The sequence below is a fragment of the Peromyscus eremicus genome, chromosome 1 (genome assembly GCF_949786415.1).
Source record: "Peromyscus eremicus chromosome 1, PerEre_H2_v1, whole genome shotgun sequence".
NCBI lineage: Eukaryota > Metazoa > Chordata > Mammalia > Rodentia > Cricetidae > Peromyscus > Peromyscus eremicus.
In genome coordinates, this window is record NC_081416.1 from 91,771,832 (window position 1) to 91,798,254 (window position 26,423).

The window sequence follows — 26,423 nt, forward strand, 5'->3', positions numbered from 1 at the left end:
GTTCTGTTTCTTCAAGGTATTTTTCTTCAAAGGCTGGAATGGCTGAGGTTTCCCAGACTCTTAGCTTAATGAAGTTTTGCCAGAACATGTCATCTTTTCCTGGTAAATCTTCCTAGAGCATACACAGATATTTCTCCTTACTCCACAGACCTTTGAACTGCATTGAAAATTAGGGACATCTGCCACAAAGAAAAAGAAGTTCAAAGATGTTCAGATGAGTGCTTCTCAAGTTTTTGAATGCTAAATGTTGGGAGAGGGACAGTTTCAATGTCTTATTTTTCCATTTTTTATAAAAACCTACTGTTTTAAAGAAACTTCTGACAATGCAACCAGGTTTGAGGGGAAAGACCCATGCACTCTGTAAACTAGTTTCAGTGAAGCATCGCTTAAGATTTCCACAATATCCAAAACCTTTCATGCATCCTCTTCATCAATTGCTTTAACTAGTCCACAAATTGCTTTAGAAGTCCACAAATGGACCAGAGAGATGCCTCAGAGGTTAAGAACACATCCTCGGGCTAAAGAGATGGCTCAGAGGTTAAGAGCACTGACTGCTCTTCCAAAGGACCTGGGTTCAATTCCCAGCACCCACATACAGCTAACAACTGTCCATAACTCCAGTTCCAGGCAATCTGAAATCCTCACACAGACGTCCATGCAAGGAAAAACTCCAATGTACATAAAAAAATAAAATCTCAAAACAACACATCTTGGGAGCTGGAGAGATGGCTCAGAGGTTAAGAGCACTGACTGCTCTCTCTTCCAGAGGTCCTGAGTTCAATTCCCAGCAACCACATGGTGGCTCACAACCATCCATAATGAGATCTGGTGCCCTCTTCTGGCCTGCAGTCATACATGCTGTATACATAATAAATAAATAAATCTTAAAAAAAAAAAAAAAAAAAAAAAAAAAACACATCCTGTTCTTGTACAGGACTCAAGTTCAATTCCCAACACTGCACCCACATCAGGTAGCTCACACTGCTTACAACTCCAGCGGCCCAGGTATCTAACACCCTCTTCTCCCACCTCAGATCCCTCACATATTCATGAAGACACAAGCACTTAAGACTATCTGTTAGGAACTTAGTTTTAGTTTAGAGTGCAATCCGTTGTTTTAAATATTTTTATATGTTTTGCCTGTATGTTTATATATGCACTACATGCATTCCTGTTGCCCAGAGGCCAGAAGAGAGGGTCAAATCCCTGGGCACTGGAGTTACAGGCAGTTGTGAACCACCTGATATGGGTGCTGGAATTGAACCCAGGTCCTCTGCAAGTGCAGCATGTAATCTTAACCACTGGGACTTTCTTGAGCCCCTTAGTTTAGGGTGTGTGTGTGTGTGTGTGTGTGTGTGTGTGTGTGTGTGTGTGTATGTGTGCATGCATGTGCGCTCGTGCATGCTTCTGTGCACACACATGTACACGTTGAGGCACAACTTGAGCTGCCATTTCTTTGGTAACATTCACCATGATTTTGAGGTTGGAGTTTTTCACTGGCCTGGACCTTTCCAAGCAGCCTAGGCTAGCCGACCAGCAAGCCCCAAGCACATACCACCATGCTTGGCTTTTTTATATGAGTTCTGGGATTGAATTCAGGTTCTCTATATAGCCTGGGAACTTTGTTAATTCCATAATTTCTTGACCTCTGGAACAAAGTATAGTTAGGAAAAAAAAAAAAAAGCAAGCTTGAAAACTGTCCTTCCTGGAGCTGGTGAGATGGTTTAGTGGGTAAATGTGCTCACTGCCATGCCTGGAGACCTGAGAGCAATCCCCAGGACCTATGTGATAGAGAAAACGTGCTGATTCCTGGAGGATGTCCTCTGACCTCCACATCAAAGCCCTACCCAGCACTACCCAGGCCACAAAACAACTATAATTTAAAAATGTAGAATTAGCTCATTGATTAAAGGGGTATTGCGCATATCTTAGCATAAAATATTTTTCTGGCATAATAAAGCAACAGTTTTAATATTGCAGTGAATTATATTGAATCCTCCTCCCAACCACTTTTGGTTTTTATTAAAGTCAGCCTTCAAAAGTTTATCAATGGTAATTATCTGCCTCAAACAGCAATAGCACTTTGCATCTTAATATTTTTTTGATAATCTCACATTTTTTTAATCATTATTCAAGTTACCTTACCCAACCCCACTAACATGGACAACACATTTTGTTATTATGTATATCAATGAATCTCCTGTAACTTATCCCAAGTCCCTAGTAAGCAAATACTATTTAAAAACAAAACATTTTTTTAGGGGGTTGGAGACATTGCTTCAGTGGTTAAGAGCATTTATTGCTCTTGCCGAGGACCAGATTTGATTCCCAGAACCCACATGGTAGTTCACAACCATCTGTAACTCAAATTCCAGGGGATCTGACACCCTTTTGATTTCCACAGGCATCAAGCATACATGTGGTGGGTGTACATACATGCATGCAGGAAAATAATCACATAAAACAAATTTATTAATGAGTATTTTGCCTACACATGTGCACCATGTGTGTGCACCTGGTAGCCAGAGATCCAAAGAAGGCATTGGATGCCCTGGATCTGGAGTTATAGATTAGCTGTGAGCTGCCATGTGAGTGCTTAGAAATGAACTCTGGTCCTCTGCAAGAGCAGTAAGTGCTCTAAACTGTTGACCCATCTCTCCAACCATATATTTAAATAATAAAAAAAATTACACTCTTCTATTTATGTATGTGTGCCCATACATGTGACAGGCCATGCAGGTGAAGGTCATAGGACAAATGGGTTCCTCTACCATGTGGATCTGAGGGATGGAACTGAGGTCACCATGCTTGGTGGTAAACCAGCCTGCCAGGCCTCAAAACTAATTTCTACTGGTCTTATATACCTCTTAGAGACAAAAATGATTCAAAGTATCTTATACTGAATCTAAGCACAACTCTTAGCAACTTTCAGATGGTTTAATATTTTCTGAGTAGGGCAGTGGTGGTGCACGCCTTTAATCCCAGCATTCAGGAGGCACAGGCAGGTGGATATCTGTGAGTTCGAGGCCACCCTGGTCTACAGAGTGAGTTCCAGGACAGGCTTCAGAGCTACAGAGAAACCTGTCCTGAAAAACAAAACAAAAAGATTTCCGTTTGTACATTAAATATCAGATTTTTTAATACTTAAGCTAACACTGTTAAAAGTGTGAAATGTTACCACAAATCTTAATGAAAAACACTTAAATGTAGGGTTGGGGGATTTAGCTCAGTGGTAGAGCGCTTGCCTATAGGCAAGCACAGACAGGCCCTGGGTTCCGGCCTCAGCTCTGGGGGAAAAAAAACAAAACAAAAAATAAATAAATAAACAACAAAAAAAAAAACTTGGATGTTTCTTTGAAGCTAGTGTACTAGAAAAATGTACTTTGGAAACTTGAAAATGGTCAAAACAGACACCAAATATCCACTTTTTCTTGCTTCTGAGACAAGTGTCTGTGTAGTCCTGGCTGGCCTCACTATATAGACCAGGATGGTGTCAAACTCACAAAGATCCATCTGCCTCTGCCAAGTACTGGGTTTAAAGGAGTTGAGACACTATGCCTGGCCTATCCACTTTGTATACCTTTCTTCTGTTGAGACAAAGTCTTGCTAAATAGCCAATCTGGCTTCCAACTTGTATCCATCCTCTTGCTTCATCCAGCCTTCCCAAGTGTTGCTATCACAGGGATGGGCCATCTCTTCTGCTTCTTCAGCCTTTCATATACCAACCAGCTTTTATTAATGTATCCATCTACCTCTCACAGCTCTATGTTTTGTTTTTACATTCTTACACTTTGCCCAGATTAGCCTAGAGATCACTGTGGAACCCAAGCAGGCCTTGAACTGAAGGCAACCTTCCTTCCTTACCCTCCTTAGAGGAACTCAGGCCTAAGCTACCACATACAGCTCTAAATTTAGCTTAAGATGCCATATGGCTAGGCATAGTGACAAATACTCCTAATTCAGCACTGAAGCTAAGAAAAGGGTCTTGAAATTTGTCTGAATGACAAAGCAAAGCCCTGTCAAAAAACAAAACAAAAAGCAAACAAAACATGCCATTAGGGCTATGGAGATGGCTCAGTAGTAAAGGCACTTGCTGCTAAACGTGATAATCTGAGGTCAACCCCACAGCGGAAGGAGACCTGCACAAGCTGTCCTCTGCTCCCCACACATGCCATAGCATGCACTCACCTCTCAACATGCCCACACAAAGTACGGTTTGGGTTGTGTTTTGTTTTTTCCCAGGCAGGTTTCTCTGTGTAGCCCTATCTTGGAACTCAGAGAACCAGGCTGGCCTTGAGCTCAGAGATCCACCTGCCTCTGCCTCCCAAGTGCTGGGATTAAAAGCATGTGCCACCACTGCCCAGCCAAAAGTAGTATTTTTAAAATATCAAAAACCGCTGGAGAGACTGCTCAGCAGTTAAGAGCATTTGCAGCGTTTGCAGAGGACTATTTCCATTCCCAGCACCAACATTGTAGCTCACGATCACCTGTTGGATCTGATGCCCTCTTCTGATCTCTCCACAGGCACCAGGCACAGACATGGTTTACATACACACATGCAGACAAAACATAAACACAAATAAAATCTTTAAGAGTAAACTGGGTTGGGTGTTTAGAAGGGGCGTTTAGCAAGGGCAAGGCCCTAGGTTGTCTTCATTGTGTGCAAACACACACACAAGCCAGCCTCTTAAAACGCTTAAGTTTTTCTGTGACTCAGTCTAGTTAGAAAGCTATGAATTACACATATTTTATCCACTGTACCTGAACTTTTCTAAATTATACCTCATTTCTAGTGTCACATGCAAGAACATGCAATATGCTTAAATATATCATTTATACTGATAAAAGCATTCAAAACTCTCATGGAATCTCAAGATATAACTATCATGGACTAAAGCACATCATTAAAGGGCCAGTAAGCTCCACATCCCATCAAAATAGGTAGTAGAGGTTTTAAGTCCAGCACTGGGATTGAGGAGAGAGAGCCAAGTTTCAGGCCACCCTGGGTTATAAGGTAAGAACCTATTTCAAAGAGCCAGCAACAAAGAGGGAAGCACACTCTGTTCTTATCACTTTATACGGCATGTCTTATAGTTTGTAATGTAGCAGTGAGGGGATATAAAATAGAAATCAAGCACCATGAAGATTTAGACAATTAAGGTAAGCACAGAGCGACTTTTAATACACCAGTCAATGTTAATATAACACAAGTCAAACAGACAAGTGCAATGCTTTTCAGACCAAAGTTAATAGGAAAACAAATGAGACATTTTTTTTTCCTTTTGGAGGGCAACATCTATTAGCCAAACCTTGTTAGTTGAATGGCTAATCACAGGTAAAATGTATTTTGTGTAAAACTTGGAATAGTCAGAAGTCATTCTGGCATTTCAAACAGCTATGTACAGTATTACCAAGATCGGTTTATATACACAAATATTGAAGAGAAACCGGGAGAAACATTTAAAAATAGGCTAACCTTACAACCAAGTACAAGACTTGACAGGAGGAAGGAAACATGTTTTAAAGTCAGAGAAAGACATTATAAGAAAAAATTACAAAACCAGTAATAATTATACTACATTAATACAGCGTTCAAACAAGGAGGGGATAGGTGCATTTTTTCAATGCACTAGCTTCAAAGTCCAAAGGGAAAAAGGCAAAGCTGCTTTTCATGAAGAGCAGCTACATAGTTCACATAATTGTTTTGAAAGAAAGCCTATTAACAACAATGATTGTTTAATGCTAGTTTTACAGCAAGAGGAAACTAAAATAGCAGCAAATTCACAAGGCAAGGCCCACAGAACGACCATTCCATGGTGCACACGATGCCTAAAGTGCTCCCAGTTGGATATACAAGTATAATTCACAATAGAAAAAAGAGACATGGACTGACACAGGTACATCGGAGGCTGAGTAGTACTAGTCTCTGAGTGTCTCCCTTTCTGAAGGGAGAGGATGTTCCTAGTAAAGCCCTTGAGTCCTTTCTAAGGGTCGTAACAAGGAAAGATACCTTTCATTACACTGCAATAGTGAATGATAAGCAGCATACCACCACAGTGGTTAACCCTGCAAAGGCTGGTGGAACATCCAACAGTGACTGACATCCTACATGAAACAGACGGGAAGATGAGACAAAAGCCTGACATAGCCAAGTCAGAATATAGCTCTCAACTGTAATTCACTTAAGTCCTACAAGGCATTTCAGGAAAACTACTGATCCCAATGGACAAAGTAAATGCAAAGCGGATTCTAGCAGTGATTTCAACCTAGCTTCCTCTTGTCACAGTTTTTTTTTTGTGGGGGGCAGTGGGGGATGTGAGCAGTTCAGTATATAGTTAGGCTGACAGAGCGGTTCATTTTCTTTCCAATAAGTCGAGAAGTTCTATTACTCTGGGTGGTGGACCTAGTGGCCATCCGATCCGTGAAGAGTGCCCGTTCCTCAGCTGCAACTTTGGCTGCCATTTGGGCTTTCTTGAGTTCTCTACAAAAATAAAAAAGGAAGCAAGACATTTAATTTACCTACTGTATTAATCCTATGGAAAAAGTTTAGGAGGCCAAATACAAACAGAATTGCTGTGCTGGCTAGTTTTATGCTAACTTGACATAAGCTAGGGTCATCAGACAGGAGGGAGCCTCAACTGAGAAAATACCTCTACAAGATCAGGCTGTGGGCAAGCCTGTTTCTTAATTAGTGATTGGTGTGGGAGGGTCCTGCCTGTTGTGGGTGGTGGTGCCTCCCTGGGCTGGTGGTCCTGGGTTCTATAAAAAAGCAGGCTGAGCCAGTGGCGCCCACCTTTAATCCCAGCACTTGGGAGGCAGAGGCAGGTATATATCTGTGTGTGAGTTCAAGGCCAGCCTGGTCTACAAAGTGATTTCCAGGACAGCCAGGATTGTTACACAGAAAAACCCTATCTTGAAAAACAAAAACAAAACAAACCAACACACAAACAAAAAAGCAGACTGAGCAAGCCATGAGGAGCAAACCAGAAAGCAGCACTCCTCTATGGCCTCTATATCAGTTCCCACTCCCAGGTGCCTGCCCTGTTCTGAGATCCTGCCTGGCTTTCCTCAATGGCCTAGGATATGTAAGTCAAACAAACCCTTTGCTCCCCAAGTTGTTTTGGTCATGGTGTTTCATCATAGTAATAATAACCCTAACTAGGACAATTGTCATTAAATATTCACATACTATCAATTATCTGAGATGCAACTGAGAAACAGAAAAATATAACAGAGTTTTAGCTTATATACTCAAATTTGTGACTTGTGCTTTTAGAATTAAATAATAAAGATGTTATTAAGACTTTGGGTCTTAAATAATTTCAAATTACACTTCAATTTATATCAAAGACAAAAAGTATAATTTTTAGAATTTAAGTATAAAAATCTTATATTTAACATAAAACCTCTTAAAGTTAGAGTAAAAATGACAGCAAACTGAATTAGAAGGTGTTCAATGTCAGCCTCTTCCATATAGTAACTTCAAGGTAATTCAGGGGCTAGATGAGCTCCATTTCAAAAAAGAAACAGGCTGAGCATGGTGGCACACGCCTATAATCCCAACACAAAGGGGTGAGGTTAGAGAAATAGAGGGAAGAGTTCAAGGCTGGCCTTGGCTACATACTGAGTTTGAGGCCAGCCTAGACTACATGATGAAATACTACTTCAAAAAGTAAAAAGGATGAGGGGCATAGCTCATTGCTACAGAACTTGCCTAGCATAGGGAAAGGCCTTGTGTTCAATCCCTAGCACTGAGGTGCAGGGGATGCTATTATATGGGTATGCCACACCTGGGGCTGGTGACAAGGCTCATTGATGAGGATACCTGCCACCAAGTCTGACAACCTGAGTTTTGATCACCAGAATCCACATGGTAGAAAGATCAAAACATAGCATGTGCATGCGCACACACAAAATAAATGAAATGTAATTAAAAAAAATAAGCATGAGGACCCCCAGCACCCACACAGAAAGCAGGGTGGGGGTTTGAAGATTTAGCTCAATGGTAGAGCCACAGATATGGTCCTCACCTATGAGTGTGAGAAGCAGTATAGGTGTGACAGCACAAGCCTGTAATCTCAGAGCTGGGAGGCAGAGACAGGAGAATCCTGAGGGCTTGCCAGACAGCCAGTCTAGCTGAGCTGGCAAGCTCCAGGTTCAATGAGAGATTCTAATTTCAAAAATTAGGCCTGTTATGGTGGTACATAAATTTAATTGCAGAGGCAGAAAGGGGCAGAAGCAGGTGGATCTCTGAGTTGAGGCCAGCCTGGTCTACACAGGGAGTTCCAGGACAGCCAGGGCTACACAGAGAAATCCCGTCTTGATGAAGAGTAAGGAAAAAAAAATTGAAGGGGAACATTAGGGAGGAGAGAGGAAGACACCTGACATTCACCTTCAGTTTCTATACAAATGGGTACACATATGCATACAACACATACAACTTTTTTTTTTTTTTGGTTAAATCAACTTTGTATTTGCAACCAGCTTTCTGAAACTGCCAAGTCCCTCAGGTCAAATATAAGAACCGTTTCACCAAGCAGGTGAGATGTTTAGCAAGCAAGGCACTTGTCACACAAATTTACCAAACTAAGTCCAATCCCTGGAGCCCAGATAAAAGTGGAAAGAGAAAACAGACTTCTAAAAGTTGTCTTCTGACCTCCATGTATGCACAGTGTTATGTTCCCTCTCCCACAATTATACATGCCAATAAAAATTTAAAAAGAAGGGCGGTGGTGGCGCACGCCTTTAATCCCAGCACTCGGGAGGCAGAGGCAGGTGGATCTCTGTGAGTTTGAGGCCAGCCTGGGTTACAAAGTGAGATCCAGGGAAGGCGAAAAGACACACAGAGAAACCCTGTCTCGAAAAACCAAAAAAAAAAAAAAAAAAAAAGTAGCAACATAATTGACATTAATTTCACCATTTCATAAAACAGGCTATAGGGAAACATTAATTTTGGTGAGAGTCTAGAGGAAATATGTTAAGGTTGATTTAGCTTCTACCATGATTTAGAGCTTGGAGATAATGAACACTTGCAAACAGCCACGCTGTTAAATATTTTTGTTTTGTTCTTGAATATAGATCACACATCCTAGACAACAAAAAGCTCTACCACTGAGCCTTCTCTTTACCCTTTCTTTATATCCCATCTCATTTTTCCCCTCAAGCCTCTCTGTGCTGAGGATGAATCCAGGACCTTGTGCATGCTGGGCTTAGCACTCTTAACACTAACCCAACCCCATCCTTTTTTTTCAGACAGGGTCTCATTATGCAATCTTGGCTGACTAGGAATGTACTCTGTGACCAGGCTGGCCTCTAATTCACAGAGCTCTTCCTGCTTCTGCCTCTTGAGTGCTGGGATTAGAAGTGTGCACCACCACTCACTGACCCTTTACTTTTTGAGACAGGGTGGGTCTTACCAAGTTGCCCAGGCTGAGCTTCAACACTGCTGAAAAATTTGAACTTGTGATCCTGCTGCCTCTGTCTCCCCAGCAGCTGGGATCACATGTCTATGTCTGTACACTCGACTCAGCCTTAATATTTGTCTGTGTTTCTAGTTGTGCAGGTACACACTTGTACAAGTGCATGTGGATGCCAGAGGTCAACATTAGATGTCTTGCTCAATTGACATCTACTTTATTCTTTTTTTAATACTCAAAATCTTTAATGTTTGCAACATAAAGCTTTTTTTAAAAAATGACTTATGTGTATGGGTGACTGTTTTATATGCATGTATGTCTGTGCTTTATGTGTGTACCAAGAAAGCCAGAAGAGGGCAATGGGTCCCCTAGGACTGAAATCACAAACAGTTGTGAGCCTCCAATGTGGTGCTGGGAATTGAACCTCAGTCCTCTGGAAGAGCAGCCAGTATTCTTAATTGGTAAATCATCTCTCCAGCTTTCTTTCACTGAATCTAGAGCTCAATGATTCAGCTGGGGACTGAATTCAGGTAGGGACCCCACCTGTTTCTGCCTCTCCAGCACTGAGATTACAGACACAAGACTCTGTGCCCAGCTTCTTACAAGTGGGATGGTAACAAACCTTTTAAAATCTCAGGTCCTGGTGTTTATGTGGGAAAAATCTTACCAACCTGAGCCACTGCCCCAATCCCATTTAATATTCCTAAAGCACATAATTACAAAGTTTGACAAAACCCTAAACGATCTCTCAAAATTTGAGCACCAATGAGAATGACAGAGTCAAAACTAAACAAAAAACCCCTCCTTACTTCTGCAAAAGAGAATTTTTGAATTTTTCAGCATTCAATTCGATTCGTAACTGCTCTGCGCTCTTTCTAGATGCAGACAGCAACACTGAATGCTTCACCAGCTCCATCGACGAAGGCCTTCTTTCCGGATCAGGATGGATCATAACCTAAGAAACAGAAGCAAAATTGGAATTAAAAACTACTACTTATGGTTGGGCATGGAGGCACGTGCCTTTAATCTCAGCACTCGGGAAGCAGAGGCAGGCAGATCTCAAGTTCGAGGCTAGCCTGGTCTACACAGTTCCCAGGACAGTCGGAGCTACAGGAACCCTATCTCTAAAAAACCCAAACAAACGAAAGACGACTACTTAGTGAAATGTTGAGGCATTACTAGAGTACTTCACAAAACACCACTCACTTTTAGCAACTCTGTCAACTCCTGGGAAAGCACTTGTGGAATCCGAGGTAATCGACCCTGCCTGATTTCATGCCACTGGTCTCCATTTCTGGGAAGGGGTTCAGCACCAGCAGCACACACGACTGTGAGAGCAAGGGCAAAAATATCTGCTTTCGGGAGATGACTATAGTTCTGTAAAATTTAAGAGAAAAAAATTAAGATAGTAGTCAAAATAAAATATTGCACACCATGATAGTCTATGTAAAATCACATTAAAAACTTTTTCAATGCCACATTTAAGCATCTATTCAGAAAATAAGCTGCTAAATTTAGGAAGATGATTTTTTTTTTTTAATTACAAATAATAAACTGGGGGAAGGGGTTAAATACATATCTAAAAATAGATGCTACTTTATCAGTTGCCCAATGACATGCTCATAAGCAAGTATCATGCCTTTGGGGATGAATATGTAGACAATGTGCATGGAGAGAAGAGCAAGGAGACTAATTACACTTTATATAAATTATGACACTATGTCATAATTTACCTTTCACTTCCTTAGTAAATACAACATTTTCACATTGTTCTCTATGTATACATGATCATTTGTATAAGAAAAACTTCTGGGGCTGAAAATTCTAGGTCAGTGGAATTGTGACTTTTAAATACAATATAGTGAACAGTTTGGTCTCTAGAAAGGCTTATGCAACTTTGAAGCTCCACTCGTAGTGTATGGAACAACTTTTAATGCCATCGGAATCCTTGCCAGATTAAATATCCCTCAGTGATGGTTAAGACTTTCTACTTTTAGTCTACTAGTTGCTTAATTTTCAACATATTTGAAATCAGTCTTCTGTCAACAAGGCAAATACTATAAACCAAGGAAAAATAAATTACCTCTTGTAAAACTTCATTTGCTAGGAAACGACTATCACCTTCTTCAACTTGTGGACTAGAGATTCTTGTCACATGCCCAAGATCACCTAGACGTATTAGAAAAGCACAGTAGCTCAGTTAGCAGAGTATTTACCCAGCATGTACAAAGCTTGGTATTTATAACCATATAAACCAGCTATGACAACACATGCCTGTAATCCTAGGACTCAGGGTAGAGGCAGGAGGATCCTGAGCTATCTGGGCTATACAGCAAGTTCAAGGAAGCATACCTGGGATACATGAAATCTTGTCTCAAAGTACAGTATAGTATATGGGCTGGAGAGATGATGGCTCAACAGGTAAGAGTACTTGCTGCTCTTCCAAGGACCAAAGTTCAGTTCCCAGCACGCACATAGTAGCTCACAACTACTTGTTACTTCAGTCCCTGGGGATGTTTCTTCTGGCCTCTTCGGGCACCAAGCATATATACATGGTGCATTTACATTAAGGCAAACACTCAAAAAGAGGGTTACAGAGATGGCTCAGTGAAAAAAATGCTTGATTTTATCAAGAGTAAGTAAATTTTGGACTGGAGAGATGGCTCAGAGGTTAATAGCACTGCATACTGTTCCAGAGGTCCTGAGTTCAATTCCCAGCTACCACATGGTGGCTCACAGCCATCTGTAATGAGATCTGGTGCCCTCTTCTGGCCTGCAGGCATACATAGAGGCAGAATGTTGTACACATAATAAATAAAAAAAAAAAAAAAAAAGAGTAAGTAAATTTTATCAGAATTCAGATCCCCAGAGCCCATCTAAAAGTCAACACAGGAGCACATGTCTGCAAACCCAGAACTACCTCAAGATGGGAGGGAGAGACAGGAAAATCCTAGGAGCTCACAGGCCAGCTAGGCAAAGCAGTGCACAACAAACAAAAGACCCAACTTGAAACAAGATAGAACATGAGGACTACCACCTAAGCCTGTCCTCTAACATCCATACATGCTCTGTTGCACATGCATGCCTGCCATGCCCATCCTACACCTACACACACACACACACACACACACACACACACACACACACACACACACACACCAACCCCTCTTAATTTTAACCTGAGTTATTATAACAGTTAACAAGATAGTTTTACCTATTTTAAACATAACTTTGTTGGATATCCAGTCATCTTCATCTCCTTCCTCAGAGACAGCATTCGGGATCGAGGTTCGAGATATGAAAATATTACCTGTTTAGTAATAATAACCATATTTAACAAACAAGGCCAAATATAAAAATTACCAAGAGAGCCAGGCGTGGTGGTGCATGCCTTTAATCCCAGCTCTCAGGCAGAGGCAGACAGATTTCAGTGAGTTCAAGGCTAGCCTGGTCTACAAATCAAGCTTCAGGACAGCCAGGGCTGTTACACAGAGAAACCCTACCTTAAAAAAACAAAACAAAACAAAATCCGTAAAGCTAGTGAGTGGCTCAGTGGGTAAAGACACTTTTTACCAAGCCTGACAACCTGAGTTCAATCCTCAGAAACTATATGGTACAAGGAGAAAACTAAACAACCATCACAGGAAAAAATCATCCAGAAAGCCTTAAAAATGCAGATTACGGGGCTGGAGAGATGGCTCAGCGGTTAAGAGCACTGACTGCTCTTCCAGAGGACCTGGGTTCAATTCCCAGCACCCACATGACAGCTCACAACTGTCTTGTAACTTCAGTTCTAGGGGATTCAGCACCCTCACACAGACATGCAGGCAAAATACCAATGCACATTAAAAAAAAAAAAATGCAGATTACATTCTACCCCAATCTTAGTGAGAATAACAACCTCAAGGGATAAAGATGAGGCTGTATGCCTGGGGAATACATATAGATTTAGTTGTTTTTTGTTTTCTAAAGATTTTTTTTATATATACCAGTGCTCTATCAGCATGCATACCTTTATGGCAGAAGAGAACATCAGATCTCACTACAGATGGTTGTGAGCCACCATGTGGTTTCTGGGAATTGAATTCAGGACCTCTGGAAGAGCAGCCAGTGCTCCTAACCTCTGAGCCACCTCTCCAGCCTCAGGTTTTGGTGTTTTGAGAAAGGGTTTCTTGTGCAGCTTAGGAGCCTGTCCTGGAACTCACTCTGTAGACCAGGCTGGCCTCGAACTCTCAGAGATCCACCTGCCTCTGCCTCAGGAGTGCTGGGATTAAAGGTGTGTGTCACCACCGCCCTAGGGAATATATTTTAATTTAGCAATGACCTCTAAATATTTGGGAGTCACTGCATAAGACCCTTTTGCCTATATATTAATCTTCAGTATTCTATTAACTTAGAAAATAATACAAAAGGGCTGGAGAGATGGCTCAGAGGTTAAGAGCACTGACTGCTCTTCCAGAGGTCCTGAGTTCAATTCCCAGCAACCACATGGTGGCTCACAACCATCTGTAATGGGATCTGGTGCCCTCTTCTGGCCTGTAGTCATACATGCTATATAAAAAATAAATAAATGTTTAAAAAAAAAAGAAAAGAATACAAAAGCTAACAGTAATCTAATGCTACAAAAAAGGACCCACTAATCTTATTTTAGATTTATTAATTTTATTTTATGAATATTTTTGCCTGCATGTATGTATGTATGTGCACCATGTATATACTCATTGCCCACAGAGGTCAGAACAAGGCATTGGCTCCTCTGCAAATGGAGTTATGGATGGTTGTGAACCACCACGTGGGTGCTGGGTTCTTTGCAATAGTAAGAGCTCTTAAACTGCCAATCGATCTCTCTGCAGTTCCAACAACTTAATTTTTTTTTTTTTTTAGATTAATTTATTATGTATACAGCATGTATGACTGCAGGCCAGAAGAGGGCACCAGATCCTATCACAGATGGTTGTGAGCCACCATGTGGTTGCTGGGAATTGAACTCAGGACCTCTGGAAGAGCAGTCAGTGCTCTTAACCTCTGAGCCATCTCTCCAGCCCCCAACAACTTAATTTTAAACTAATGCTATCAGGCTGGAATGGAAGAATGGGTCATTTGTACCTATATCCAACACTGTTTATGGCTTATTTCCTACTACAAACAATACTTCTTTTTCTTGTCTTTTTTTTTTTTTTTTTTTTTTTTTTTGAGACAGGGTTTCTCTGTATAGATTTGGAGCCTGTCCTCTGTAGCCCAGGCTGGCCTCGAACTCACAAAGATCCACCTGCCTCTGCCTCCCAAGTGCTGGGATTAAAGGCATGTGCCACCACTGCCTGGCCAATACTTCTTTTTCTTAAAAGTAACCTCATAACTGACGTAAGTTTGAGTGGCAGATTTATTTTTGGTATATGGGTGTATGACATACGGGTGTGGGGGCCAGAAACTGCTGTCAGATGTCTTCCTTCATCCTCACTATCTTACTCTGTGAGAGAAGGTCTCTCACTGCCCGAGAACTTGTAGTTTGGCTCACTGGCTAGCCCTCGAGTTCCCAGGACCCATCCCTCAGTCTCTCCTCATCTCACTCCAATGTTGGGGTAACAGATGTATACTTGTGCACTCAGCTTTTACACACATGTCAAAGATCTGAACTTTGGTCCTCATGCCTGCACAGCAAGTACTTTTTACCCACTGACCCATTGCTTCAGACCTGCATATTTCATTTTAATAGATTTATCAATGTAATATTGATTTTAGTACACCATAATTATTACTCATCTGTGCAGTTTCACTTTATAGGAAAATATATTTATGGTGATATTTGTAAATTTGTTTTTTTTCAACCCCAGTATCATACACAAAAAAATTAACTTTATGTCCCTTAGTATTTCTAGCCTTTGAATCTTGTTATACAAAGATTCACTGTATTTGTTGCTTAATGTAAGATAAAGCAATATTGCCTAACTACAGATGTTGATCTCATACCTATGTCCAAACATTCTTTCTTTCCTTTTTTTGGGGGGGCGGGGGACGGACGGACAGGGGTTTACTTATGCAGTCCTGGCTAGCCTGGAACTAACTATGTAAACCAAGCTTGGCTTCCAAATCCCAGAGATCCTCCTGCCTCTGCCTCTCAAGTGCTGGTATTAAAGGTGTATGATGCTACATTTGTTTTCTTCCTTTTAAAAAACTTTACTCAGGTGAAAAAAATTTTAACTTCAATTCACAAGTTGTATAAAACTACTTAAAATTTATCAAATCAACATGCTCCCTTAGAATAAAAACAAAATCTTTTAATCTGTAAAACTCAATTTAACGGAACATTGCCAGGGATGTGGAGATAGCACAATGGTTAAGAGTCCTTACTGCTGTTGCAGAGGACTGGGATTGGGTGCTAGCACCTACGTGGTAGCTCACAAAAGCCTCTAACTTCAGTTCCAAGGTATCCAACATGCTTGTCTAGCCTCCAAAGACTCCTGCTTGCACATGGTGCACATAAATTCACTCAAATGCATACATACATATAAATTAAAAATTAATTGCTCCACACACACAGGGTTTGTATAACAGCCCTGGCTGTAGTGCAACTCGCTCTGTAGACCAGGCTGGCTTCAAACCCAGAGATCCACCTGCCTCTGCCTTGAGTGCTGGGATTAAAGGTGTGCGCCACCACTGCCAGCTAATTGGTTTTTGTTGTTGCTGGTTTTTAAGAAAAGCACCTTGCCTGCAATGATTAATTTGAATCCATCGACCCTTCTAACTTCCAATTTATAGGAAATATAAGAAAGACAGAAGCTAAAAATACAAGAAAGCAACCAGTTAAACATAGAAGTGAGCCGGGCCATGGTGGGGCACGCCTTTAATCCCAGCACTAGTGAGGCAGAGGCAGGTGGATCTCTGTGAGTTTGAGGCCAGCCTGGTCTATAGGCAGAGATCCAGAACAGGCACCAAAACTACACAGAGAAACCCTGTCTCAAAAAAACAAACAAACAAAAAACATAAAAGTGTATCTGTAGGATTAAGTCTATCATTTTTAAGAAATAGAAGGGCTGGAGAGATGGCTCAGTGGTTAAGAGCACTGGCTGCTCTTCCAGAGGATCAGGTTCAATTCCCAGCATCCACATGGCAGCTCACATCTGTCTATAAATCCAGTTCCAGGGTTTCTGACACCCTCACAGACATACATGCTGGCAAAATGCCAATGAATAGAAAACAAAAATAAATTATATATTTAAAAAAGAAAAAAAAAAAAGAAGGGTGAAACCTGAAAAAAGAAAATGATATAACCAGACACACAGTATGATCCTCAAACAAATACCAGTTTAAATGATTCAACTATGAAATACTTGGGCCAGTGTGTGTGTGTGTGTGTGTGTGTGTGTGTGTGCGTGCGAGTATGTGTGTGCGCCTATTCCTCCCATTATAAAACAATACTAGTAAGTAATCAATGAAAAGTAGGAAGATGTTTGCATATTGCTACAATATGTAATAAGTAATTTATTCCCAATATTCAGGTCGACACAGTCAGATATCTGGAATACTTACTAGGTTTTATATCCATGTGAACCAAAGACATTGAGTGTATATATCTCAAGCCCCGGCCAACTTGCAAAAGCAGATCCTTCAGCTCTCCTTCAGTAAAGTAGCTCATGATTCTGTAGTTCTCATTTATAGCATCAGCTAAACTCCCACCTAACAAAGACAGCAAAAATTAACATTTTTGTTAATTTCCCCTTCTTAAAATTTATAAAAATGTATTATTTTCCCTTCTCTTTACATTGAACTTTTATTTATTATTTAGTATAAAATATACTAACAAATATAGAAAATACAATTTAAACACCAGGCCTGGTGATTTAGGCACATAATACCAGCTATTTGGGAGTCTAAGGCAGAAAGACCAAAAGTTTGAGGCCAGCTTAGGTTACAAAATGAGTTTGAAGCTAGTCTGGTCAACTTGGTCTCAAAATCTAAAAATAGCAGGATTCAATGCCTACTGAACATGTATATATAGGTTCTAGGATAGATTCTCAGCGCTGAGGGGAAAACATGATTTAAATTTTCTTTAAACTTGTTAACCTCAGCAACCAACTCAGTTCACTTTCTCAGAGTAAAATATCAGTTTCTTTCTCTTTTTCTGATGGGGAAACCTCCAGAGAGAAGAACAAGAGCAAGGCATGGTGACACACACCTTTAATCTCAGCACTCTGGAAGTAGAGACAGGCAAGCATCTGTGAGTTTGGGGCCAGCCAGAGCTACATAGCAAGACCATGTCTCTAAATAAACCAAGAAACTGACTTACAGCAGGGAAAGGAAGAGGTCTTTACTACCTACATCATTATTGATTCACAAACTATTAGACTACCAGCTATTATGAAAATGAACAAGAATAAACCTTACCATCAAATGTTTCTAAACCTTTCTTTCTTTTTTCTTTTTTTTTGGAGTCAGGGTCTCTATATAGCCCTGCTGATGGGCCACAAACTCAAAGATCCATCTGCCTCTGACTCCCAAGTACTGGAATTAAAGAGTACACCACCGCACCCAACTACCTTTCTTTTTTCCTTTTTTGTTTTTGGGGGTTTTTTTGTTTTTTTTTTTGAGACAGGATTTCTTCGTGTAATAGCCCTAGCTGTCCTGGGACTTGATTTGTAGACCAGGCTGACTTGAACTCAGAGATCCTGCTGCCTCTGCCTCCTCAGTGCTAGGACTAAAGGCATGTGCCACCACATGCAGCTATATTTCTTCTTTTAACAAAGATTTATATATGTGTATGTGTAAGTGAATGTTCTTATGTGTGTCCATCTGGAAAGAATAAAAGGGTTCTTTCCCTGAACGCAGGGCTCATTCACTCAGTTATACTACCAAGCAGCAAGCCCCAGTGATTCTCCTGTCTCTGCTTCCCTGGGAGCTGAGGAGGGGTCTGAGGCATACTCAGGAAGCCTAACTTGCTGCACAGATGCTGCAATTTGTACTCTAGCGCTTGTTATTACACAGTAAGCACTCTTAACACTGAGCCATCTCTAATCTTTATGGAAACAATTTAAAAATACAAACAACCCACTCTGTAGGCTTAGCAGGGCGGTGGTGGTGCATGCCTTTAATCCCAGCACTCACAAGTCAGAGGCAGGAGGATCTCTGTGAGTTCGAGGCCAGCTCAGTCCTCATAGTGAGTTTCAGGACAGCCAGAGATACACAGATAAACCCTGTCTTGAAAAACCTAAAACCTTACTTAATACAGATGTATTAATGAATTCTAGCAGTAAACTAGACTGGACAGATGGTGGGAATAAAGAAGGATTTCAGAATATTTTCAAGAAATGGCTAAATTTAGATGAATGGAGTCATTGTCCTTTTATGAGAAACTGACATCTATGTTAGAAGCACACAAAATGTGAAAACTAAATGCAGTGAAAATTCATTGAAAACTTTTTTATGATTTGAATGTGTATCCCAAAGTTCAAGTGTTGGAAGCTGGGCCTTAGTAAAGATAAATAGGTCAGAGGGCTGTACCTTCCAGAAGGGATTAATGTTAAATTAAGTCTGGCCTTGTGGTACAAACCTGCTAGAATATCATAAGATCAAGGTCTGCTTTAGCTAGAGTATGAGCTCAAGGCCAGTTCTGGCTAACTGCTTAGCAAAACAAGTCACAAAACAAAATATAAAAAGATCTGAGGACATAGCTCAGAGGTAGGTCACTTGAGAGCATTCTAGAGACTCTCATTTCAACCCTAGTGCAGCAAAGGAAAGGACTGTCATCATGAAATTTGCCATTGAAAAAGAAAAAAAAGGGGCCAGGAGTGGTGGCACGTGCATTTATTCCCAGCACTCAGGAAGGCCAGAAGATTTCTGTGAATTGGAGGACAGTTTAGTCTGCATATATAGAGCTCCATCCAGGAATATACAGTGAAAACCCTACGTTCCACATGGAAAGATACAGCCTGAATGACCACCTCAGATGCTGTGGCATGTTCTTAGACTTCCTAGCCTCCAAAACAGAGAACCCAATCAATTTATTGTAATTGCCTCATCTCATCATTATTATTCTTCTACAACCACAGACTGTAACAGACTTAAGATAATCTTTCCTGTATGCCCACAAACTATGTTGTGTGCTAGGAAATAACAAAATATACACAGCAAGGCTACCAGTATGCCGTCTTTTCAGGAAGCTCAGCACTGAGTGACAGGCATATAACAGAACAAGTTCTACTACTGAGGAATATAGATGCCACAGAACAGATAAGGCTTCCAACTTGAAACTCATGTTACTCTTCTGGATAAAAGATGAGAAAGGGAGACAGGTGGGGTTAGCACATGTCTTTAATGCCCACATTGGGTGGGCAGAAGCATGTGGATCTCTGTGAGTCTAAGGCCAGCCTGGTTTACAAAGAGTTTCAGGCCAACTAGGGTTACATAGTAAGACCCTATCTTAAAAATCACACACACACACACACACACACACACACACACACACACACACACGAGAAAGAGAGCTGGGGAAGATCGTAATATTCTCATGGTGTTTATTTTTTAAACTTAAAAGTTTATGAATGAACATGACATCACTTACCATTACAATATTCATTCTGTATAAGCATATGGTCATCTTCTGCCCATGCAGAGAAATAGCGAACCACATGGGAATGCTGTCCAAGCACAGCATGAGCATATACTTCTCTCAAAGCATTCTGCCTAGAAGAAAAATATTAATAGAATGTTAAATCATTTCTACTCAGGACTAAATCAAATCATCTGAAGCACCATAAAGTAAATATGACCTTTTTAAACTAATGGTATGCTAAAAAGTGATGTAAGAGAACTAAGAATTATGCAAACTGGCATAGTAGTACACACTGTAACCCTACCATCAGGGAAACTGAGGCAGGAGAATGGGAGTTCAAAATCATCAGTATATAGTGAGTTCACCAAGGCTAGCTTGACTACATGAGACCCAGTCTTAATAAAAGGGCCGGGCGGTGGTGGCGCACGCCTTTAATCCCAGCACTCGGGAGGCAGAGCCAGGCGGATCTCTGTGAGTTCGAGGCCAGCCTGGGCTACCAAGTGAGTCCCAGGAAAGGCGCAAAGCTACACAGAGAAACCCTGTCTCGAAAAACCGAAAAAAAAAAATAAATAAATAAAAGCATTAGGTGTTTGGTTACCTAAAACTTTATTTATCAATAACAAAGGAGACAAAATACAAAAGACAAAAATATTTAATACATACTCATCAACAGAGCCAGCCAATGGCTTTTTTGATCGCTTAATGGCATAAATGCATCCATCTAGCCTCTTCACACACTTAAACACAGAACCAAATTCTCCAGAACCAATTTTCTCCAGCTCATGAAATTCGGTTTCATACCGTGACTTCATATTGCTTTCAGTAATTGTAATTCTCTGTAATAAAGCAGAGTATCCAGGTATAATACAAAGATGAAATTTAAAAATTATTCTACCTAGGTTCTGCTGCTTATGTAACATGCAGACATATACTTACTAACTAAAATATAAAAAGCTATTTACTTTAGCAGGTCTTGTTTCATCTTCAAACTCATAATCACTGGCTTCCATGTCTTCAGAGGAACTGAAAGAAGAATACATGTGTTTTTACCAATATATCAGAACACACATCAACTTAAGGTTAAAAATTTTACCTACTAACCATAGAGTAAAATGGATTTTTAATGGGTAGAAATAAAAAAGAAAGCATATAGTTCATTTTGTAACCCTAAAATTTGACTAAACTGATGGAAAAAAAATCCCTACTGAGACATGCTCACTGACTAGACTACTGCTACACAGACCAAAATTGAAGCTTTTATAAATCAACTCTCTGACCATCAAGATAGCTCAAAGCAGCACTTCTCAACCTGTGGGTCCAGATCCCTTTGGGGTAATGTAAAATACATATCAGACATTTACATTACAATTCATAACAGCAAAACTACACTTATGAAGTAGCAACAAAAATAATTTTATGGTTGGGGGTCATCGCAATATGAGGAACTGAATTAAAATGTTACAGCATTAGGAAGGTTGAGAATCGCTCAAGAGGGTAAGGGTTCTAAAGGGTAAGGGTTCTAGCCACCTCTTGACATCTGAGGGACCCACACAGTGGAAGGAGAACCAAGTCCCCAAAGTCAACCTTCACGTGTGTGACCTGCACACACACAAATAAATACATATAGTAATAATAACTCTCAGGTTAGTTGATACTAGATGTCTGATAAGAAATCTAGGTTTGGGGCTGAAGAGATGACTCATAGGTTAAGAGCACTCACTGGCTGCTCTTCCAGAGGACCCTGGTTCAATTCCCAGCACCCACATGGCAGCTCACAACTGTCTCTAACTCCAGTTCCAGGGGATCCAACATCCTCACACATACATGCAGGCAAAACACCAATGCACATCAAAATAAATAAATAATTGGTAGAAATCTAGGCCTTGTTTATTTGTTTTTTTCCAAGACAGGGTTTCTCTGTTTAACAGTCCCGGTTTTCGCTGACCTCAAACTCAGAGGTCCACCTGCCTCTGCCCAGAGTGCTTGGACTAAAGGTGTGCACCACTACTGCCTGGTCTAGGTTTTTTTGTTGTTTTGTTTTTGTTTAAGTAAAAATAAAAGGTTTTTGGCATGTATGAATATCACATGCATGCCTAGGACCTGAAGAGGTCAGAAGGGGCAATGGGTCCCCTGGAAACAGAGTTTCAGTCAGTTGTAAGCCACCACACTGGTGCTAAGAACTGAACCCAAGAACAGCTAGAGCTCTCAAACACCTAAGCCATCTCTCCAGGAATCACGGTTTCTTATTCTTTTCCTTTCTTATACCATTTTTGTTTTGTTTTGTTTTTCAAGACAGGGTTTCTCTGTGTAACAGCTCTGGCTGTCCTGGAACTCGCTCTGTAGACCAGGCTGACTTCGGACTCACAGCCCATACCACTTCTTTTCTACAGATGATCTATCTATCTCTTGCGAGCTGAGGGCTGATGAAGTGAAAACTTTCAGAGCACAGACATTCATTCATGAATGTAGAAACTGAATTTTGATAGTACTTGGAACCTATCTTAGGTGTATAGAGGAACCAAACTAGAGAGGCTTACTCATTAAAATATGCTCTTTTTCTCCCACGACACCGTCCTGAGGAGTGAAGCAGTACAGGATCCGGAGTAAAAGGATTAATATTCACATGAGGAGTTTGCCGTGTGTCGAATTCTCTTTTTCCTGATTTTTCTGTGTCCATGAATAGAGAACCACCCCGGAGTTTAACAGAGCTGGAATCAATTACTCGGGCTTTGGAAAGCAAACTCTGGGAAAGGAAAAGACAATCTTCAGGATACAGCCTTCCACTGGCCTTTCTAAGTGGCATCACATAGTGAACGAAGAACCCATGCAGGGAGAGATCCCACTACCCCACCTGGGGAAAAGAAAGAACAAGGGAGTGGGAACACACAAGCCTTCCTTCTATTTCAAGTAAAATAAACAGTGGCTGACTTAGGGGTCAGGTTGAACACTAACTACTTATCTGAAAAAGATAGCAAAGTAAAATCCGGTTCTTAGTCCTTAAAAGGAACACTTATAGTGACTAAAAATTAACAAGTTCTTTCAACATTCTAAAAATAAAAGCAATCAGTCTCAAAAAGTCCTCGCATCCACGTCAAGAAGGCTTTTGAAGGCTACCTCAGGGGACTCCTCCCCTCACTTCTAGAGGGAACCTGCCTTGGGCAAGTCGGCTAATAAAACAGCAACGCTCAAAAACACACGTATTCTCCAGGGTGCATGGAAATCAATAAATACAGACTCCCTTTAAAAGGCTTCTTTCTGTGTTAAACTTACAGGTGCCGTGTCTGTCTTAATTTGGGGAAGTATGTGATCTTGATTTTTTTTATGTGCGTGTAACTTCTAAAGTATTTACCAGTGATAGTGTATATATGTTCACGGGTTATTCTTGACGGGTGCTGAACACACACTTCTTTAAGACACATTAATTTTGACACATAGGCCAACAAAACCTCAGAGAAAACCCCAGGGTAAACACAGAGCTTCCCTAATACTAAGTCCCAAAAGACAAGTCAAAAACTACCTGTTGTAATCATGACTTCATGACTGTAAACGCAGAGAATTCCCAAAGGGAAACGCAGCCTCTCTAACGCCTTATAATACGAAACCACAAGTACAGGAGGGGAAAAAAAAAAAAAAAAAACCTTTAATAAACCTAACTCCTTCTACCCGTGCTCCCCAAATTACAGGCCCGATCACCGCGTTTAAAAGGCAGCATATGGCTCGGAGTGTCAGGTGGCCCGCACCAACCCGGCATCCCAGCACACCGCGCCACCGGGGCCAAATCCTCAGCCACCTGGACAGCGAGGACCAGCCCCTTTGTAAGATGAAGAAGTTATAGACCAGGCCCATTGTTCAGTTACATAATCTTAACCGACAACTTCTGGGCAGAGCCAAAAAGAGGGGCTGCCAACTTTCTTTTTTTTTTTTTTTTTGGTGGCGGCGCAGGACAGCGAGCGGGGTGCGGCGGGGCGGTTATGTAACCGAACCCCAACAGCGGCGCGCTCGGTTGCAGCGCCGCGGCCTTTTTTTTTTTAAAGACCCTGGAACACGCCCAAGGTCCCCCGCTTACCTTGGGCGTGTGTGGCGTGTCAAATAGTCGCAGCTTGCGGAAAGTCTTGTGCGGCGGGGTGCTTGGATAGTCGGGCTGCGGCGAGCAAGGGCCCTCCATGGCCCGCGGCGCCCCGCAACCCTGCGGGGACGCATCCCCCGGGCCGCCGCAGTGCACCGGCGAAAACGAGGGGCCCAGAAAGTAGGCGGTGGCCGGTGACTTGACGGGCGACGACGAGCCGAAACCCTCCTCCTCCCAAGAGTCGCCCTCGCCGCCGCCGCCCGCCGCTTCCGCGCCCCCGCCGCCACCCCGCAGCAGCAGGTCGTCCTCCAGCTCTCCGGGGCTGCTGGGCTCCGCGCCGGGCGAACGGCGGCGCTCGGCTTCGGCCTCGGCGGGGCTGCGAGCAGACGGCAGCGGCGAATCGGGTTCCTGGAAGGCCGAGTCCTCCCCGGTGCTGTGGCCGCTGCCTTCCTCCTCCTCCTCTTCCTCCTCTTCCTCCTCACAATCGCTGCCCGGGGCGAAGATGAGCTTCTGCCGCAAGCTGCAGGCGGCCGCGGCGCGGCGGGTGGGCGGCGGCTGCTGTCGGCTCAGGAAGCTCATTTCCCGGCTGCAGTTACGGCGGAGCACGGGAGAGCGGAGGACAGGCGAGCACAGGCCGGCGGCGTCCAGGTCGTGGCTGGCCCAGGGGGCGGGTCCGCCACGTGCGATCCGGCGCGCCGGGCGGAGGCTGCAGCAGGCCTGCGCTACGGCGCCGGCGGCGGCTCCCGGGGTGGCGGCTCCGAGGTGCTCCGAGCTCCCGACGCGGCGACGGCGACGGCCGCGGCGCGGTCAGTACCAGTGGACACTGGCCAGTCCCGGTACGAGGCGAAGGTCTCCGCAAGTTCGGCCGCAAGTTCGCGTTCCGCGGCTTCCCGCGACCGTTAACCACGTGAGGGCCCAGCCCACCAATCCCCGCCCAGCCCCGGGTTTGAAAAAACAGGGAGGGCGCGACGTAGCCCGCGGGGGAGGAACCAGCTACGCGATTTTGGCGCGAACTCGCTGGCCACGCCCCACAGCCTGGGCGCGCCGCCAGTCCTGGGCGGGTCGTGGCGTGGCGGACCAATCAGCGGGTCTGGACTGCACAGAACCCCGCCTAGATTCTATGCCTAGAGAACCGGAGCCTGCCGGGAGCCGCCCTGCGAGGAGGGGCGTGGGGCCATGTCTCCTGCCCCGGGCTGGGCGTGATCAGCTTCTGTGTCCCCGGGTTCGGAAGCACCCGGGCACCATGCAGCCCTTAGGGACGCCCGGAAGCCTGGCCCGACCCTGGGTTCCGAGGCCCGACCCCTGGGGCGTTCTGGGCGTGGCTGTGTACTGTCACGTTCTGGAGTCGCGGTCTGAGCCGGAAACGGTGACCGTGCTCTGGACGTCCTCTAAAGTGGTCTCTCCAGCCTTGGGTCCCGCGTAGCCGGACTTGTCGGTGAAAACTGGTCCTACCACAAAAGCGAGTGCCCACCATGCACCCGTAGTGTTTATATGTGTTCGCTAGCACGTGAGAATTGTGCTGGCCAAACTGATTGGCCCCGGGGGAAGAAAAACAAACAAAACCTTAAGTGTAATAGAGGTGAGTGCTTGCGCACACACCTGTAATTCCAACAGTCTGGAACCTGAGGCAGGAGGATCAGAGTTCAAAGCCCCTGTGCTGTGTACTGGTGCTGTCTCAAAAAATTTCAGGAAAAATAAAATTTCCCCACTACCTTGTCAAACCGTAATTTAATCTGTCTGTTAGTATATATACACGTGTGTTCCTATTTTGGACATAACCATGATTTCTTTCTCCGTGTTATTTTAGGGCTTTTGTTGTTTTAGCATTAATGGCTGGAGCGGGAATCGTTGAGACCAGACTGCTACAGAAAAGTAAAATTTGTTTTTTTAACTAGCAGATTAGAGCCCACTTTGGGGGAATTAAGGATATCAGTAGAAAATTTAATGTTTCCTGTTGTCGATTCACATTATCTGGATCATAGCTATTCATACTTATTTCTATTGTCTTTTATTGTAGTTATGAGCATTAACTTTTGTGATATTAGGTGTGCTGTTTTAACACTTCAAAGGCTGAAAAGTCAAACTGATTTTTTTTTTTTTGAGGCCGGACTTTGCCATGTATCCCAGATTAATTGAACTCCTGGCAATCCTCCCTACCTCCACCTCCAGAGTGCTGGGATTATAGACCTATGCACCCTGCCAGGCCAGGGTGAGTGGTTGGTTGGTTGGTTGGCTGACCATTTTTTTCAAGATAAGAGTTTCACTGTGTAGCCCTGGCTGACATCTAACTCATAGGGATCCATCTGACTCCCGAGTGCTGGCTTTACTGTTAGATTGGGATTGGTCAAGGTGACCTGAAAATAAGAAAGACCGACCTCAATAGAAACAGATTGTC

At 42.7% G+C, this 26,423-nt stretch overlaps 1 protein-coding gene across 2 annotated transcripts; it reads right to left on the bottom strand.

Moving 5' to 3' along the window:
* On the bottom strand, positions 1-24,956 carry Wee1 (WEE1 G2 checkpoint kinase). Of its 2 annotated transcripts, XM_059268887.1 has the most exons (12): positions 24,029-24,956; positions 22,500-22,705; positions 20,925-20,985; positions 20,626-20,798; positions 19,972-20,093; positions 16,944-17,090; positions 12,631-12,726; positions 11,500-11,585; positions 10,623-10,793; positions 10,226-10,371; positions 6,390-6,481; positions 1-179 (listed from the first exon to the last, which is right to left on the bottom strand). In XM_059268887.1, the coding sequence occupies exons 1-12, from the start codon at positions 24,605-24,607 to the stop codon at positions 61-63; spliced, it is 1,998 nt and encodes a 665-aa protein (XP_059124870.1). In that variant the 5' UTR covers positions 24,608-24,956; the 3' UTR covers positions 1-60. The 2 variants fall into 2 exon arrangements, with proteins under 2 accessions (XP_059124870.1, XP_059124881.1); XM_059268898.1 differs by lacking the exon at positions 1-179 and having other exon boundaries at positions 5,156-6,481; positions 24,029-24,947.
* Positions 24,957-26,423: the final 1,467 nt, after the last annotated feature.

Excerpts from the sequence above, each read along its gene's own strand:
- Wee1 (XM_059268887.1), bottom strand. The coding sequence starts at position 24,607 with ATGAGCTTCCTGAGCCGACAGCAGCCGCCGCCCACCCGCCGCGCCGCG. Across the intron at positions 22,706-24,028 it reads ACACGCCACACACGCCCAAG|AGTTTGCTTTCCAAAGCCCG; the intron begins GTAAGCGGGGGA and ends TTCCTTTCCCAG. Across the intron at positions 10,794-11,499 it reads CAAATGAAGTTTTACAAGAG|AACTATAGTCATCTCCCGAA; the intron begins GTAATTTATTTT and ends TAAATTTTACAG.